The 16583-nt window shown below is 35.3% G+C and overlaps 1 protein-coding gene across 1 annotated transcript; it reads left to right on the forward strand.

The window, feature by feature from the left end:
- The first annotated feature begins 352 nt into the window (after positions 1-352).
- syt13 (synaptotagmin XIII) lies at positions 353-16376 on the forward strand. Its single transcript, XM_053491633.1, has 6 exons — positions 353-809; positions 5638-5845; positions 6100-6237; positions 8816-9135; positions 13893-14016; positions 15386-16376. The coding sequence occupies exons 1-6, from the start codon at positions 636-638 to the stop codon at positions 15688-15690; spliced, it is 1269 nt and encodes a 422-aa protein (XP_053347608.1). The 5' UTR covers positions 353-635; the 3' UTR covers positions 15691-16376.
- Positions 16377-16583: the final 207 nt, after the last annotated feature.

Genomic DNA, 16583 nt, shown 5'->3' on the forward strand with positions numbered 1-16583 from the left:
TTATAAAGAACTAACTGTTTTATAATACTGTACATTTTATAGAATCAACTTAATTGATAAATAATCAGTTTTACGTTGCATTAATTGTGTTGTGTCGTTACACAGAAAGGTTTTCAAGGTTTCCCTGTAATAAATAGGATCTGGATAGAGAGGACTCCGTGAAGGTGATTTCACAGAGCTCTGACGTCAATGTGCACGCATGCATGGACACACACACACACACACAGAGAAAGAGAGAGATAGAGAGAGAGAGTCATATATTGATGCCGTGGGAGTGTCAGCGACAGACTCATCTTTATTGAATATGGCTCGTCAGTTCTCAAAGCCCTCCCTCTTTCCCACCTCCCCCGTTTCTCTCCTCTCTCTCTCTGTTCTCGCTCTCTGCTACCATCTGCTTGGCCAAGCACACATCATACAGCAGACGGTGCTTCACGCACACATACGTACACACGTGGTGCTCCATCATCCCCTCCGTCTTTGCGTCTCTCTCACTCTCTCTCTCTCTCTCTGTTCTCCTCTACCATTAATCATTTATTCTCTCGCTATTCTCATTATGAAAGCTCAGGATTAAAAAGGGGACTTCCTCATCATTCTTCTCTATTCTTGGTCAGTCTTTGGTAGATCAGGACTGAAGCATGTTCGTTTCAGTGGCAGCAGTTCTTGGGGCGACCCTGGGAACCGTGTCTGGAGCACTCACACTCTGTGGCCTGTCATTGCTCTGCAAGAACTGCAAGAAGAGCAAATTTGAGGGGGATGACAGCACCGACTCTGAGAGAGCAAGAGCCAGCATCTTGCACACACTCACACAGGTAAGGAGTACAGACATATATAATAACATGCTTAAATGAATAAAAGTATGAAATCATTTACTCAAACCATTAATGTACAGAATAAGGTTAATTAACCAGATAAGCTTTTCAGGGATTAAACAGGACAGGCTGAGCTGAAAACTGTACGAGCATAAAGCAGTGGAACAAATAATTCAGCTTAAAAATGTTCCTTGAGTCGCTCAGACTAATCAATGCTTTCTCTGAAGTGCCTCAGGAAGTGTCTTCTGATGAACTGCACTTTTAACAACCCTTCACAGGATGACTCACTATGTATCACTTGCACTCCAAATAGCTAAAAACAGGACCTTACTGAGACTGGATTATTTTACAGCTAACTGTTTCTTAATGAAATGTTTGCAGTGTTGAATTGCCTGTGACTACAGTAATTAGATCTATTAAAAGCATGCATGGACTTCATTACAGAAAGCTGCTTGCTATTTATAGATCCTGACCGGTCGTCTTCACAGACAGTGCTGGCTGTTTGCTGGAAAGGCGGCTTTAAATAGAACAAGCTATTATCATTTCAGACAGCCCAGAAAATATCATCGAGCTCTACATCAAAGATCTAAGGAACACATGAGATGCTTTGTCGAGCTGTATTCTGTTTATTTTCTAGTGATTTCTCTCCGTTCCCAGCAATTTTTTTCCGATCTGAAGAGGTTGCTCTCTTAGGCTGTCTCCTAGTGTTGGATTTTGCACAAATCACAATCTCTTTCTTAATCTTTATTTAGACCTACAGTATTAACAGCTTTCTTAAAACGGTTCCACTTGGAACCGTTTCCTCTTTTCCTCCACTTTTTCTTTAGGGATTGTGTAGGGAATCCCACCATTTTATTGGGAGCGTGCTGTGAGTGTCATTATATTTTTTTTAGGAAACAAACTAACAAAAAAAAAATTACTAAAAAAAACAACTCAAGAAATAAAAAAAAAAAATTTATATTCACCCATATTAAACATCATTCCAAGATCAAACCTTTAATACTAATGGTTAGAAAGGTTTGAGATACACTGCCTGGTTAAAAAAAAGTCACACACTTTCCAACCACCACCTTTAGCTTTGATTACAACACGCAGTGCGGTGGCCAATTCATATGTGAAATTGATTCCTCATGCTCCCAGAAGGACTCTTACACAATTTAAGTCCTGGAATATACCAATCCCATTGGGGAAGAAAAACTCCTTTGATGTAATAACTCATTCATTGAGTACATTCAGATTGTCAGCTGATTTCATTTCATTGCGACACAACATTGCAACCCCAGATCGTAGAGCCTTGTACTGTATAGTGGGCAGTATGCATGATGGGTACATCGTGTCACGCACATCCATTCCTACTCTAATGCATCTATCGCTCTGAAATAGGGTCAATCTGGACTCATCAGACCAAATGACCTTTTTTTTTTCAAATTCCAATCTTTATGCTCCATAGCAAACTAAAACCCTTTTTTTTTCTGATGCGTCTCACTAAGAAGTGGTTTTCTTATGGCCACACAGCTGTTTAGCCCAATTCTGTGAGTTCACATCATATCTCTCATCATTACACTTATAAGTTAGTATTCAACTATATACAGTAGCTAGAGTTCCAGCTTTTCTGATGCAACATCACCAAATGTTTAAGTGATCCCCATTCTTGGAAATTCATCATTATTTTCCCTCCACATAACTTCAGTGAAATTGACAGTTCAGCACTAACCATTCAGGTTTCAATAATGTGTTGGACAGTTCTTAAATCATTTCATCAATGTTAATTACAGTTAATGTCTTCTTTGGTTGATGCAAAACAATAATATGATTATTTTGAGTTTTTTGCAAGACAGTGAACATTTGACCATTTATTTATGCATGACATTTAAAGTTGTTTCTGCAACAGTTTCTGTGTTGATTTGGTTTGGGTTGTTATTAGATGGGAAGTCCTTGGTGAATTTCAGGTGCTGCAGTTTCTGCCTTTTTCTCTGGATAAGATTTTTCTTTGAATATTTCCAAACAGCTTGTTTTTTGTGCAGCGAATTGTTTTGAAGACTTTGATGTTGTTATGAGAAACATATTTTCATATTTTTGTGTGGAAAATTTCGATCGCTGTAAATTTATAGTATTTTCTAAAATATTTTTTCTTAATATTCTTAAAAGAGGTTAATTATTGCTTGTAATTTACTGCATGCTAATTTATTGCTTGTATACAAGCAATAAATTAGCATGCAGTAAATTACAAGCAATAATTAATTGACTGCATGTCACATTTTTAAACCCTGTTCATTCATTCAGGATCATCCTGCTTTTGAAAACCTCTCGTCCTGGTCCTGGTCCTCTGATCTTCTTTGAATAAATATAAAAAAATAATTTATATATTTTTCAGATGATTAGTCTGGCCTTCCAGGAGTCGTATATTAAATCGTTTATTATACCCATTATTATACCCAGATTATACCCATTGGCAATCCACTGCGTCTGGTAGTGGGCGCGCGTGCGTGTGTGTGTTAATATGAATCAAATGGGTCTGTAGTTAGTCCACCTGGCCTGGCCTTGCCTTGAATTAGTCAACTGGTGCTACAACAATTAGTCAATCTGTGTTACATCCCCTTTCTCACACATCTTCACTGCTGCAGAAATCATCCCTAAACCTCCTCCACATATACATTCCTTATTCAGTCCTTACTCATGCCTTGAAAATCTGCGTTTATATGCAATCATCACACACCTTGCCACCTACATTCACGCACGCATCACTAATTTGATCTAGGTGCTATTTCTGAGTCTGTCTTGGTGTCGAGACTGTCAATGTATAGTCACGACTCATACTCGCACATATGCACCGAGAAAGCCTGTGTTTGCACGCTTTTGTGTCATGCACAAAGACACTCCGATTTAATGATTTCAGTTTCTTTGTAAAGTGGACATAATAGTGTGTATTCATGAATATTAATTCCGTCAAACAGTCACAAATGGGCTTTGGGACAGACATTGAATATGAATATTTATACACTGGAAGATGAGAGAAGAAGAACAGAGAATTCTTTAGTAGGGCGTAAATAATTCACTGGCCTATCTCTATATAAAGGAGAGATCTGGTAAAATCAGGAGCAAGCGCTGAACATTATTAATGATTTGACTTCAGAATAGGTTCCTTGTAGAACTGTTTAGGAAATCTAGAAGCATATACCATTCAAACAGCTGATTTTATTTATGTATTATAATTTTTTTATGAATTTAACTTTTGTTGGTGCAAAATAGAGAAACATAGATATAGATACAATATAAATAATGCTAAAGATTATTATTATGTGGAAAATATATATTAATCATGGACCAAGGTTGGAGAGCTAAAAGACAAACAGTTAAACAGTTTATTGAGATCTGAAAATGTTGTAGAAAATAAGCCGGATTTTTTAAAAGACGGATTATGTAGGCAAACTATGAAATTGGATAAAAAGGATAGTACTGAGATTATTAAAGGATTGCTAAGAAGAAAAAAACTGTCCAAGCCAGACATGTTGCATAATTAATGGAACCATGAACTTTGCACTCTACCAGAAAATCCTAAAAGAGAATGATAGATAGATAGATAGATAGATAGATAGATAGATAGATAGATAGATAGATAGATAGATAGATAGATAGATAGATAGATAAAAATAATTTTGTAAAAACTATGTAATCTTAAAAACAGGCTTAGTATCATGGAGAAAATAAGCAATATAACACGTACATTTGTTTTTGCATGTGGTTAACCAGTTTAAGACGTAGCTCTAACCACTGCTCAATGCTTTGTGTAGTATTTGAGATTATTAAACTTTTTATCTTTTTAAAATGGAGATCTTGTTGGAATAAAGCATTATATCCTTAATGCTTTGTCTTGAAGTGGTGGAATTATGAATGCCTCTAAAGAATCTTAATATAGATTAAACGTCATGAATCACAGTGTACCCTGGGCAGTTCCATGCAAAATTAAAGCTCATCATGGGAAAAGATTAGGTATAATTCATAGGGTTTTACTAAACTATGCTGAGACACTACAATACTACACCCACTTATACTGACTGAACTTGTATTTGTACTAAAGTACACTAAGGAACAAAATTATACAAAAAAAAAAAAACTACAGAGAAAAGGAGAGGAAAAGAAAGCGAAAGAAGAGGACCAGAAACCATTTTGAGCAATATTTACTGATTTAATAATTTCATAGATAGGTATCTCATAATTACTATTTCAGATGTTTTTTCTGTTAAAATACATTGTTAAAGCGTATTTTTTTAATGTAGCTTGTACTGTACATGCGCAACTTAGACATGCCATATCAATAACGTGTAAATGCCACATCTATTAACACAAGGTATTAAAAAATTTAAGAAGATTTTTAAATCTACACTTTGTATGTTTTTTCAAGTCTTTCATACTCGTACTCACACATATGCACAGACAGTATAATAAAATTCACAGAGTTTGTAAAAAAAAAACTGCACCTTTCTCATAAAAGTTGTCCATTTAATGTCACTTTCATAACTCTGATAAAATGGTAGATATTTTCAGGTTGTAAATGTTTTTGCGGATTTTGAGTATTGTAAAATGTAAAATGTAAAATGCGGATTTTGAGTATTTTTTTGTATTGTTAGCCAAGAGCATAATATTAAATATTATTTAAATGAATCTAATTATACCATGCTCTGAGGCTTTTCGATCACAAATTTAAGTTTAAATGTCACTGAAACTAGACCCTTTGTTTAATTTAATAAAAATATTTTTTCCTACCTTAAATACCAACATAAATATATTTTTCTTTTCTTGCTTTTCTTTTCATTTGGTTTTAATCCAGTTCAGTGTGCAGAAATCTACAGAACCTATTCAGCCACAGACGTTGCTGAAATTCCCCAAGATCTACAAACCTAAACCATCTGTCACATCACCTGAGGTTAGGAACCATAATGAAAATGCTGTGACCTCAGAGAAAGCTCTTGCTAAATCTCCCAGCTGTGACCAAGGAACGGAAAAAGATAAGGAGGTCACTGCTTACCCACGGCAAGGTAAAAACTTCTCTAAATAAAAGTTAATATGATATTTTTTTTGAGTCAACATTATAATGCTAGCAATAAACAGTTACTGTCTTAGATAAATTATGAAAATCATAGTAATCAGTCATTTACCTGTATAAATACTATATGTTTATAGACAAAAGACCTTTTTCCATTCCTCCAAAGCCCAAAGGTTATGCTCTCTAGCAAAACGAAGGCTTTTTTTGATTAGCTTATCATAAAACTGATGTGTGGCTTTCTCTCAGATTCCACAGATGAGACCCCCTGTGCTGTCGAGCAATCCAGTACAATTACAAGCAGCAGCTCAGTGCTGCACCCTAAACTACATTTCTCCCTTCGCCTGCACACTGAGAGCAGAGAGCTGCACATTACCATTATAGAGGGTAAGAAACACACACACACACACACTATTTCTAACACATTAAAAACATACCTTCCTTGTACCAAGAATACTTATTAGTTTTTTCAGTAGCATTTTATAATGGAAATTGGTGGCTCATTAGTAGGTTTCTCTTCCCATGTTTAATTCATTTACATTTAAGGCATTTGGCAGATGCCCTTTTCCAGAGTGACTTACATTTTTATCTCATTACACATCTGAGCAGTTAAGGGGTTAAGGGCTTTGCTCAAGGACCCAACGGTGGCAACTTGGTGGTTGTGGGGTTTGAACGGGAGTCCAATGCCTTAATCCGCTGTGGCAACCCCGAAGGACGAACAACAACAAACAAGTTGCATTTTATATCCTATCAACATATACTGTATGTTAACGTAGGTTCAGGTTAAATCTAAAACAAATTAAAATTGTATTTGTCACATACACAGCCATACACAGTGTGATATGCAATGAAATGTTTTAACATCCGCCCTTGCCCTACAAATGTAAATTAAAAAAAGGATTTTAATAAAGTATATACAATAAGAATATAATAGTAAAAAATACAGTATATATATGACATAACAAATGCACCAAAACTCAAAAATTCATGTAAATGTTTAGAAGATTCTACATTTCATAAGTTGCTCATAATATAATTTGTAATAATAACAACAAAAAAATAAATTTTAAATTGAAAATAAATGTCAGACTAAAGCATTTTTACAGGTGCTTTCAGGTGTTTGGATCCTACAATAAATGCAGTTAAAAAAAATTTGTTTATATGACAGAAAATGTTTCGATTCTAATGTTATTACGTTGTAATTGGTTTGGTGTCTATAGCTTCTTTTTTTTAGAAAAAAAAATTATTATAGCTACAATGGCTCTTGTCTAATAAGATTGCTTTGTCAGAATTCATTTTGAATAATTGCTTATATTTTTTTCATATAAAGTGCCCGAGGTATTATTACCTTTTTAATATTAAAAGAGATTCAATATTTGAGGATCCCTATGTAAAAGCAGATAAAAAGCAATAAACATTGCTGAGGTTTGGGTTCAAACATGCACAATAACACAGCCACACTAATAATCCGGTCATTGTCATTAATAATGTGTTTTATTCAATTTATGAGGTTATTCAAGTTTGTGTCAGTGACTCCACAGTCCAAAAACAGAAAACACAGGTCATCAATTTCTGGTGCTATAACGTCATAAGAAGCTGCACAGGGAAAATATATTGCTAGGACACCTATTGACATTTACTAGCCTACCCTGCACCATCATTCTTGTAATGATACCCTGTTGCCTTGTGAAGGCTGCAGTTATCTTCTTTATATTGTCTGTCCATAGCTGCTCACATTTTGCTTCCCATGACTAGTTACATAGAGTAAATAAATGTTCAATTTTAATGGCACTACCATTTCCTGGGGATAAAAATAAAAATATGGGTTTGTGGTTTATAACTAAGAAAAATGTGCCATTGTCCATCTTCCACAGAGCACTCAGCCTTCAGAATCCATCTTATGTGTCTTGGATCAAAACATTATGTGCCACTGAGACCGGAACAAAAGCCAAATAATGTCTAGAAAGAGCCTCTAGTGAATAAATTAGTAACTAAAATAAGGATCAATAAAAGCCCTGAGGCTATAACCAGAAATTATAATAAAAGTTTTCTCCCACATTTACTGATCATTCTGCATTTTGGACCAAAACAAACAAAAAGTACACACCTGTAAAAACCCTTTTACTTTTCTCATACCTCCTGTGACAATGAAGCATTTACTCTATTTTTACATAAACCTGTTTATTTAATCAGAATTCAATATTCGGCAATAAATAAAAAATGTTTTGCAGTGCATACACTGTTGACAAGGTCAAAGAGATGCACGTACATATTTAAATCATAGCCTGACAGGTTAAGCCTGGAGGGTTAAGGCTCAATAATAAAATGGCCTGAGCATGCTCATTAAATCTCTTTCTTTATTATAGAACATTAAGGATGGACATAACTGATTATTATTACAGATGAACCAAGTGTGGTTATATAGATATCTACTGCCAGTTCAATTAGAAATGAATTAAAAACAACGAATGGGCAGATGGTTAGATATAACTGTCATATAAGGGTCAGTGGATTAATTTATGTTTAAATCATTCTTGCTGGGGTAAAATTAAAATATAAATTTGCTCTTTTTCCAGTCACCTTTGGTTGCATGTGTTTTTGATCTTAAACTTATTTATTTTATTTAATTGATTGATTGATTGATTAATTGATTGATTGATTGATTTTGTATCTGATCATTTTTGTACCAGATCAAGGTTATTAAAATCCTTTCTCAAGCAAAGTTAGCGATCAGCAAGCGTACAAAAACTAGTTGTTTTTAATATTACACCAAATTAAAACTTACCTCTTTTGCATTAAGTGAAAGATTCTGAATGCTGTTGTGATGGTTTCAGAACAAGGGATCTAACCTCTAATGGTTGTCCTTATTGGAATGAAGTATGCATGAATTAGCTCATTAAATCAAAAATAGACAAATAAACAATGTCTTCTTCATCTTCTTCTTTATCCTTTGTCCTCTCTGCAGCTGAGCAAATTAGCATGGAGACTGGCAGTGAGGGCTATGTGTCAGGGTGTGTGAGTGCATTTGGAGAACAGAAGCTTGCCCAGACAGCAGTACGCAAACTAGCATCAAGAGTGCATTGGGGCGAGGCTATGGTATTCTCCCTGCCCAGTACATGTAGTACAGAAAGCACTGAGAGCATGGAAGGAGAGGTGGCACTGACCTTACACGTGTGCGACCGGTTCTCACGGAATACAACTCTGGGCACTGTGAGGTTCAAACTGGCAGATGTAGGCATGATGTCAGATGCTGACTGCTGGGTCAACTTGCAGCCACCAAAACAGGTGAGATATATTAGTGAGTGTATTTGTGCTTGAATTAAAATAAAATTGTTCTCTAATTTTTTTTAACTAAAAATTGGGATAAATAAAGGATCTATCTAAATAAATAAATAAATAAATAAATAAATAATCATGCAGGCAGAAGCACCTTGCTAATTAGAAAGATCATACAGTATAAGAATAGATTGAACTGAATGAAAGTCTATAATAACTCAAATCACTCTACATTAAACCTTGATGTACATGGTTCACAATCACAAACAGGTATTTGAGGCTGGCATGGCCACAAGTGTCAAAAAGTAATTATTAAAAAACATCATATATCGGTGGGAAAAACTTACACGTATTTATCTAAAAACAGTATAATGGATATAACTAATAACAAATATTACTTAAGATAAATGTACTGGTGATAACCAATGTTACTTAAAAATAAAATTATATTTTGGTAAACACATGATTCTGTAGATATCACTTTAATCACATTATATTGGTAATCACTACTAAATAGAGATATATTGGAAAATATCTTATAATTGTGAACACAGGTGATATATTTTATTTAAAATGTTACCCTTGCGAACGTTACTGATAGATAATATAGTCTATAGTACTTTGTAAGGTCAGATAAGATATACATAATTAAATTGAATGGAAAGAAAGGTGATTACAGGTTCAAAATGCAAGGATTATGCCTCATTATGCCAGTGTGCGTGTTTGTGTGTGTGTGTGCGCGTGTGACCTTTAAGGAGTTTCATAAAAGAGCACGAGTGTCTGAGGAATAAATATGTCAGCATGTGTGTCATGCTGAATTTCTAGGTCTGAATCTTAATAACATTGCTAAGTACCACACACACACACACACACACACACACACACACACACGCGTGTTCACACACACAAAACACTTTTTGTTGTGATGGGTTGCATGAACGTCACTATCATGTCAGTTTGCTCATCAATTATTGTTGAATATATTTAACACTTCTGATACATCATGTTAGGCCGATCACAGAAATGTAATATCGGAAGAAAAAAGAAAAAAGGAAACAGACGTGTTGTTCATATGGACACTAGGTCTTTCTCTGACACCTTCCAGATGTCTATAAATAGCTTTAGATATGCTTTAGAATGTGTTTCTCTGTATGAGATTTCCAATATGTACACGTGCACACACACACACACACACACACACACACACGAGTCTGGTAATGGAAGGGCAAGAGATCTCTATCTGCGTCATCACATATCCCAAAGGAGATTCTGTTTCAGCATGCACACACACACACACACACACACACACACACACACACACACACACACAGTAAATTCTGAACAAAAACATTGTAGTTATTGTTTCTCATTTTAAATCATTTATACAATACTGTTATACCATAACATAATATGTACATGCATTTTGATTTGTAACTAATGCACATAATATATTATTTTCATTCATAGCTATTCATGAATAACACAATCCGGGTTTTTTTTTTTAATTCATTTAAATAAAATTTTATTTAATATAAAGCTATCCAATATAATTGAGAAGATATACAGAGCAGGGGAATGGAAGAGAAGGACTGGGCAGTTGTTCAAGGGCATCTGAAGGTAAATAGTGTATCTGTCTGCCAGTGCGTGACGCTATACATGACGCAGTATCCTCTTGGCTCTCTGATCGGCACTCTAAATAATTTATTTGTTAATACCCTAAGATGTTGCACACACAGTTACAGACACTTGAACAGATGGGAAAGTGGAGGAAAAATCAGATCTCGTCTACACAGTTATTCTCAGAGGCACGCATACACACAGTAATACTGAGCTGGCTCTTTTTCAACCCATGGTGTTAGATGATTCATATTTCCTTAGTGAAAACAATATCACCAGGCGGTTGTTTCTGAGTATACAGAGACAAGTAATTAGGAGGCAGAATCAAAGGCAGACAGAGACAGAGAGAGCGAAAGAGAGGGAGAAACACGTAGGTTGCAATTTATAAAATTGGGTGCTGCTAGAGATTAAGTCATGACTATTTTCATTCATGTAATCACTTGCCTCACTTGCCTCGATACGCTCTAAAGCTGGCTTATAACGTGAATCTTATTATTCTGGTCATGTTGTTATGCTAATATGATCCCTCTGCTATGAATAAGATTCACTCAATTTTACCAAACCCTTTTCCAATTGTGTTGCCACAGCTGTCGGCATAACAGAATATTGGCCTGTAAAACAAATACCTATTTATTCATTCATGCATTCATCTCATCTAACCATTTTATCCTAAGACATGATTCATACAGGTCACTTACCCTGGATCCGGCACCGATCCCAGGAACACTTTGTAAGATGAACAGATATGAAAAAATTTTAATGAATTGAAAATGATTTAAATTCATATATGCAGTCCCATTCAAACTGTTTTAGAACTGCGATGCCATTTTTAATTTTTAATTTTTTTCTCGCTACAGACAAAAAATGGAGACATTTGGGTTTGAGAACAAAAGATGAATAATGAGCCGAGAGATTGGGGTTTTACTGTAGCTGCCATTTTCTGATACTTACATCTAACTATACATACATATAGAAAATTTGACAGATGTTACTTGTCTGCTCTTGGTTTGAGCTCTGAGTTTTATCTTTTTTGACTAGATAAACCATCATTAAGACCAGAGAACTCTATATATGAGAAAAGCAGGCCATTTTAAATTTGAGAAAAGAATAATAATCCATCATACCTTTGGGAATATTTTTTACATCAATTTGTAATGTCTTAATAAATGAACAAGTCTACCATCTATACTAACAACCAGATATTAAACAGGTCAGTGAAGGAATGCAAAAACAGTACAAGACAGAAACATGAAAAACAGTGTAGAAAACCCCCAAAGACAACAGTTTAATGACATAATCATTGAAGTCCACAGAATACAATCCACTGTTACTAAAAAACTTTGACATTAGAAGTGTAGAATTCATATCACAAGATGCAAACCCCTCACCAGCAGTATGAGTCAGAAGGCCAAATTGGAATCCACCGAGAAATACAAGAAATAATGCACAAATGTCCTGGAGCCAAGGTTAACCTTTACCAAAGTAATGAACATGTCAAAGTATGGAGAAGAAAGGATCTGTTCCAATGATGCAAAACATCAGTCACACACGCTCATCAGTCAAGCACGCTGGAGGTACAGTCATGGCTTTGTCTTGCATGGCTGCTTTGGGAACAGGCTCAGTAATCTTTATTGATGATGCAACTTATGATGGTAGAAGCAGAATAAATTCAGAAGTCCAAAGAAACATTCTGTCTGCCAGTTTACAGAGAAATGCTAATGTCGTAGGAGGACAATGACCCAAACACATTGACAGCACAACAAGTGACTTAATTAAGGGATAAACATGAATGCATTTACATTGATCAAGTCAATCACCAGACCTTAACCCATGCATATAAAAACTGTTACCATATACCCAAATTAAATGTAAATAAGGCAGCATTTGAAGCTTATTTATTATTTTATCCAATAAACAGTTACATTAACAATTACGTTTGTCAATATACACATATTTATGCACATGTAGAAGCATTTTCTTTTTAATAAAGCGATTTAAGGCTTAAGTCATATACTAAATTATAAATGTTATATAAACTCTATTAAGAGTATATTATTAAAACTTGGATGTAAAAGTTAGATCTAATGTTAGATAATTAGATTAGATGTAATTTTCACATTCTGAGCCAAATGTCAGTCCAGCCTTAATCCACTGGATAAAATGTGTTATGTAGTGCCATGCATACCAAAAGGCACTTTAATAAATAGGAAAGTGCTAATAGGAATTTGACGAAATGATAAAAAAAGAAGTCTAAAATAATATGTATTTTTAATAACCACTTTTTAAAAGAACAACCAGAAATCAGACACTAAAAAAGCAGACTCCGAAAAAAAAAGCGTCTGCCATATTTGGAGCTTATATTAAACATTCGCCAGCCACTTCACTAATATGAACCCACGTTTATTTCAAGCAATTATCTGACCAGCCATCCATTAGGCGACAGTGCATTGCAAATCATTAGAGGGTGCAGGGTCATTGAAACTGGACGGTTACAGATTGGAAACTACGATTTACATCTGTTGTGGATTATGTGATGCTTTCCATTACGACAGGTAATTTAATATAAGTGGACTCTGAACATAATGCCTATAGTAATACACAAAGAATTCTCTAGCGTTGAATTAACTATTAGAATGTTAAATTAACCCCCCCAAATATTCAACGTTATCCAAGTTACACTGTGATATGGTGCACATTTTATTTGCCTTTTCTATGGATTAAGATTGTATAAATTAAGTACATACTCTATTCTTCTCTTGGATGACTCAGAACAACTGCATGGTTCCCAACATGGACCAAAACCAATATTTTCTCCTCCACAAAGTTCTTGGAGTCCACAGAAGTTCTGTATTGTGAAATATTATGAGTCTCAGAAATATTATAATACAAAAATGTGGCTAATTCTGTTTATTTATTATTAATTATTTGTTTGGAAGCTACTGTACAGTACACCTATAGTAAAATAAATTAGTAGGCATGCTACTTTCACCATGAATCCTAGATACATTTTTACATGATAAAATTTGGTGATTGTTTGATTGTTGATTTTTGATTTCTGTTCTACTTGCCTATAGGTTTCAAAAACTTATAATAAAAAAAACCTCTGTAAGGCAACTATTGTACATTTTAAACATTGAATTGTTTTCCAGATGGAAGTGCATTCAACAGGGGAGCTTTTGTTGTCACTAAGCTACCTGCCGGCAGCAAATAGGCTGGGGGTGGTGGTGATGAAGGCTCGAGGACTGCAGTCTGATAAACTTAAAGACACTATAGGTAATATTTGTCACTAAGCATGTTCCATATTGTAATATCTCATACAGCTTACAATGATTTATCTAAAACCAACAAATATTTAATAGGAAAAAAACTTGCAAAGCAAGTACACCTGGCTTGTTGAACATGGGCCAAGTTTTTATGGTTTGGCAGAGTAGCTAAGTGGTGTTTTGTTCTCTCCATCTAATCCCTCCATTTCTCTAAGGCCAATTTGACCAAGTAGTTCCTGGTGCCCAAATGTTTTATAAGAGTAAAGTGATATACAGTAAATATATATATGATGCAGTTTCTGGTCTGTTGGAACTGGTGTGGGGTTATTTTTCAGGACTTGGGCTCGACCCTGTACTTTGAAAGTAAAAGGAACTCTTAATGCTTCAGCATACCAAGACATTTTGGATAATTTCATGCTCCCAACTTTGTGGGAATAACTTTAGAGATGGCCACTTCCTGGTCCAGGATCACTGCGCACCAGTGCACAAAGCCAGGTCTATAAAGACATGTGAGTTTGGTGTTGAAGAACTTGAATGGCCTGCACAGAGTCCTGATCTCAATCCAATAGAACACCTTTGTGATGAATTGCACTGCAAGCCAGGCCTTCTTCTTAAACATCACAAATGCGCCTTCGGAAGAATGGTCAAAAAATCCCATAAACACACTCCTAAACCATGTGGAAAGCCTTTCCAGAAGAGTTGAAGCTGTTATAGCTGCAAAGGGTGGGCCAACATCATATTAAATTCTTTTGTATGTTAATCAAGTTATTATGCATGTAAAGACAGTCGAGCAAATACTTTGGTAATATAGTGTATTATGAGGTGTAAAGAATAACAGTCTTTGACCATGATTTTATTTAGGTCCCAATAATCTAAAGATGGTGCATTCTTCTTCTCCACAATGAAAAACCCTGTCCCTGACAAAAAGGTGGAAGGCTGTATGAAACATACAGTAAGGCCAAGGCCGCCAGAATCTAGTCTTCCATGGCCCTCGGCTCAGGGCCCAATAAGGAGAATAATCTGCCCTGGGGATGGCTGCTGCCAGGCAAGGTGTCAATGGCACAATCATATTGCCATTATTATTGCTACTAATATGGACATAATATGGGCCTTTTGTTTAAAACAGGGTTTTTGGAAGGTGTAGGGGTATAGGTGTTGGAGCCTTAAAACAGGTACACTGACACTTGGGTCCCAAGACTGCTGGTAAAAGTTTGACCCAGTCCACATGAGAGAGGGATGTGGATTAGGGGCACTAGAAAGGAACAGAGTGATCTGCTCAAAATAAAAAATTAATAACCTTACAAAAATAATATTTTTTGTTAATGAGGTCTTTTAGATTTGTTCTGTCTTGTACATAACAGAATCTTCTTGTTTATTAGACCTCTCAGTGAAGCTGACTCTGAAGCACCAGAGCACCAAGCTAAAGAAGAAGCAGACCCAACGTGTCAAGCACAAAATCAATCCGGTATGGAATGAAATGATGATGCTAGAGCTCCCCAGAGAGCTACTGACCAAGTCCAGTTTAGACCTGGAGGTGCTGAACCAGGTGAGCCCTGGCACACTGCTCCCACTTGGGCGCTGTCAGCTCGGCATCCAGTTCTCAGGCACTGGCCCTCAACACTGGCAACAGATGCTGGATAATCCACGCAAACAGATCGCCATGTGGCATCCTTTGCATGCTTAAATGCTAATAAAATGCTAACTACTGTACATTATGCATAGTTAAATGTTGTTTGTTATTCTTCTGTGTAATAATATGTGTCATTATAATCTTTTAAATTTTTAGGATCAACAACTCAACTTAACCACAGGCTAACATGTTACTGTCACTGATACACTGATTCTATAGGGACAATGATTAACAGATCATTATAAAAGGATGAATATCCTACCATATATATACAAGTATATAAAGTAGCATATTTAGCCCTAGTGATTGCATTACATTCCACAGCCAAAACAAAATGAAGTCACTGGCTATATTTAAACCAAAACCTAGTAGTAGATCTGGATTATTGTGGTTTCTTTAGCCATTCATCCAATCTATCGGATGAAAGTTTTTTGTTCCAAGCAAATAAACAAATGGTCAGTTTTCATCTGCATATGAACAGATTTAAAGCTTTTGTGGAACTTGCTCAAAAGAGGACAGGGCACATTAAATACAACTGCAATAAAACGACTCCCTGTCCCTTGGAGTCAAATATTAAGCATACCATCATTCCTTGTATATGTAATAACAACTGTATTAATGATAATATGAAGCAACTTATTAACACTTGATATATTCTTGATATATACTCTTTACTTATTTTTGGATAAATTAAGCAGATTGATGTATCAGTGTAGAATTTTCTGTCTTGTATATAAACATTAAATGACACTATGATGAATTTATGTCATTGTAAAGTCTCATATTTCATAATCTGGTCAAGTTACTACCATGATAACAGTCATCAATGTGCTTAAATGTGCAGTAAAGATGCTGGTGGATGCTGGTTTCACTGTACAATAGCTAAAAAAAAAATACATTAAAAATATTAATAGATTTTAAATTTAACATTGATATTGGAAGATTTT

Source organism: Clarias gariepinus, chromosome 3 (assembly GCF_024256425.1).
Source record: "Clarias gariepinus isolate MV-2021 ecotype Netherlands chromosome 3, CGAR_prim_01v2, whole genome shotgun sequence".
In the NCBI taxonomy this organism is placed as follows: domain Eukaryota; kingdom Metazoa; phylum Chordata; class Actinopteri; order Siluriformes; family Clariidae; genus Clarias; species Clarias gariepinus.

Excerpts from the sequence above, each read along its gene's own strand:
- syt13 (XM_053491633.1), top strand. The coding sequence starts at position 636 with ATGTTCGTTTCAGTGGCAGCAGTTCTTGGGGCGACCCTGGGAACCGTG. Across the intron at positions 5,846-6,099 it reads CACTGCTTACCCACGGCAAG|ATTCCACAGATGAGACCCCC; the intron begins GTAAAAACTTCT and ends GCTTTCTCTCAG. Across the intron at positions 14,017-15,385 it reads TAAACTTAAAGACACTATAG|ACCTCTCAGTGAAGCTGACT; the intron begins GTAATATTTGTC and ends CTTGTTTATTAG.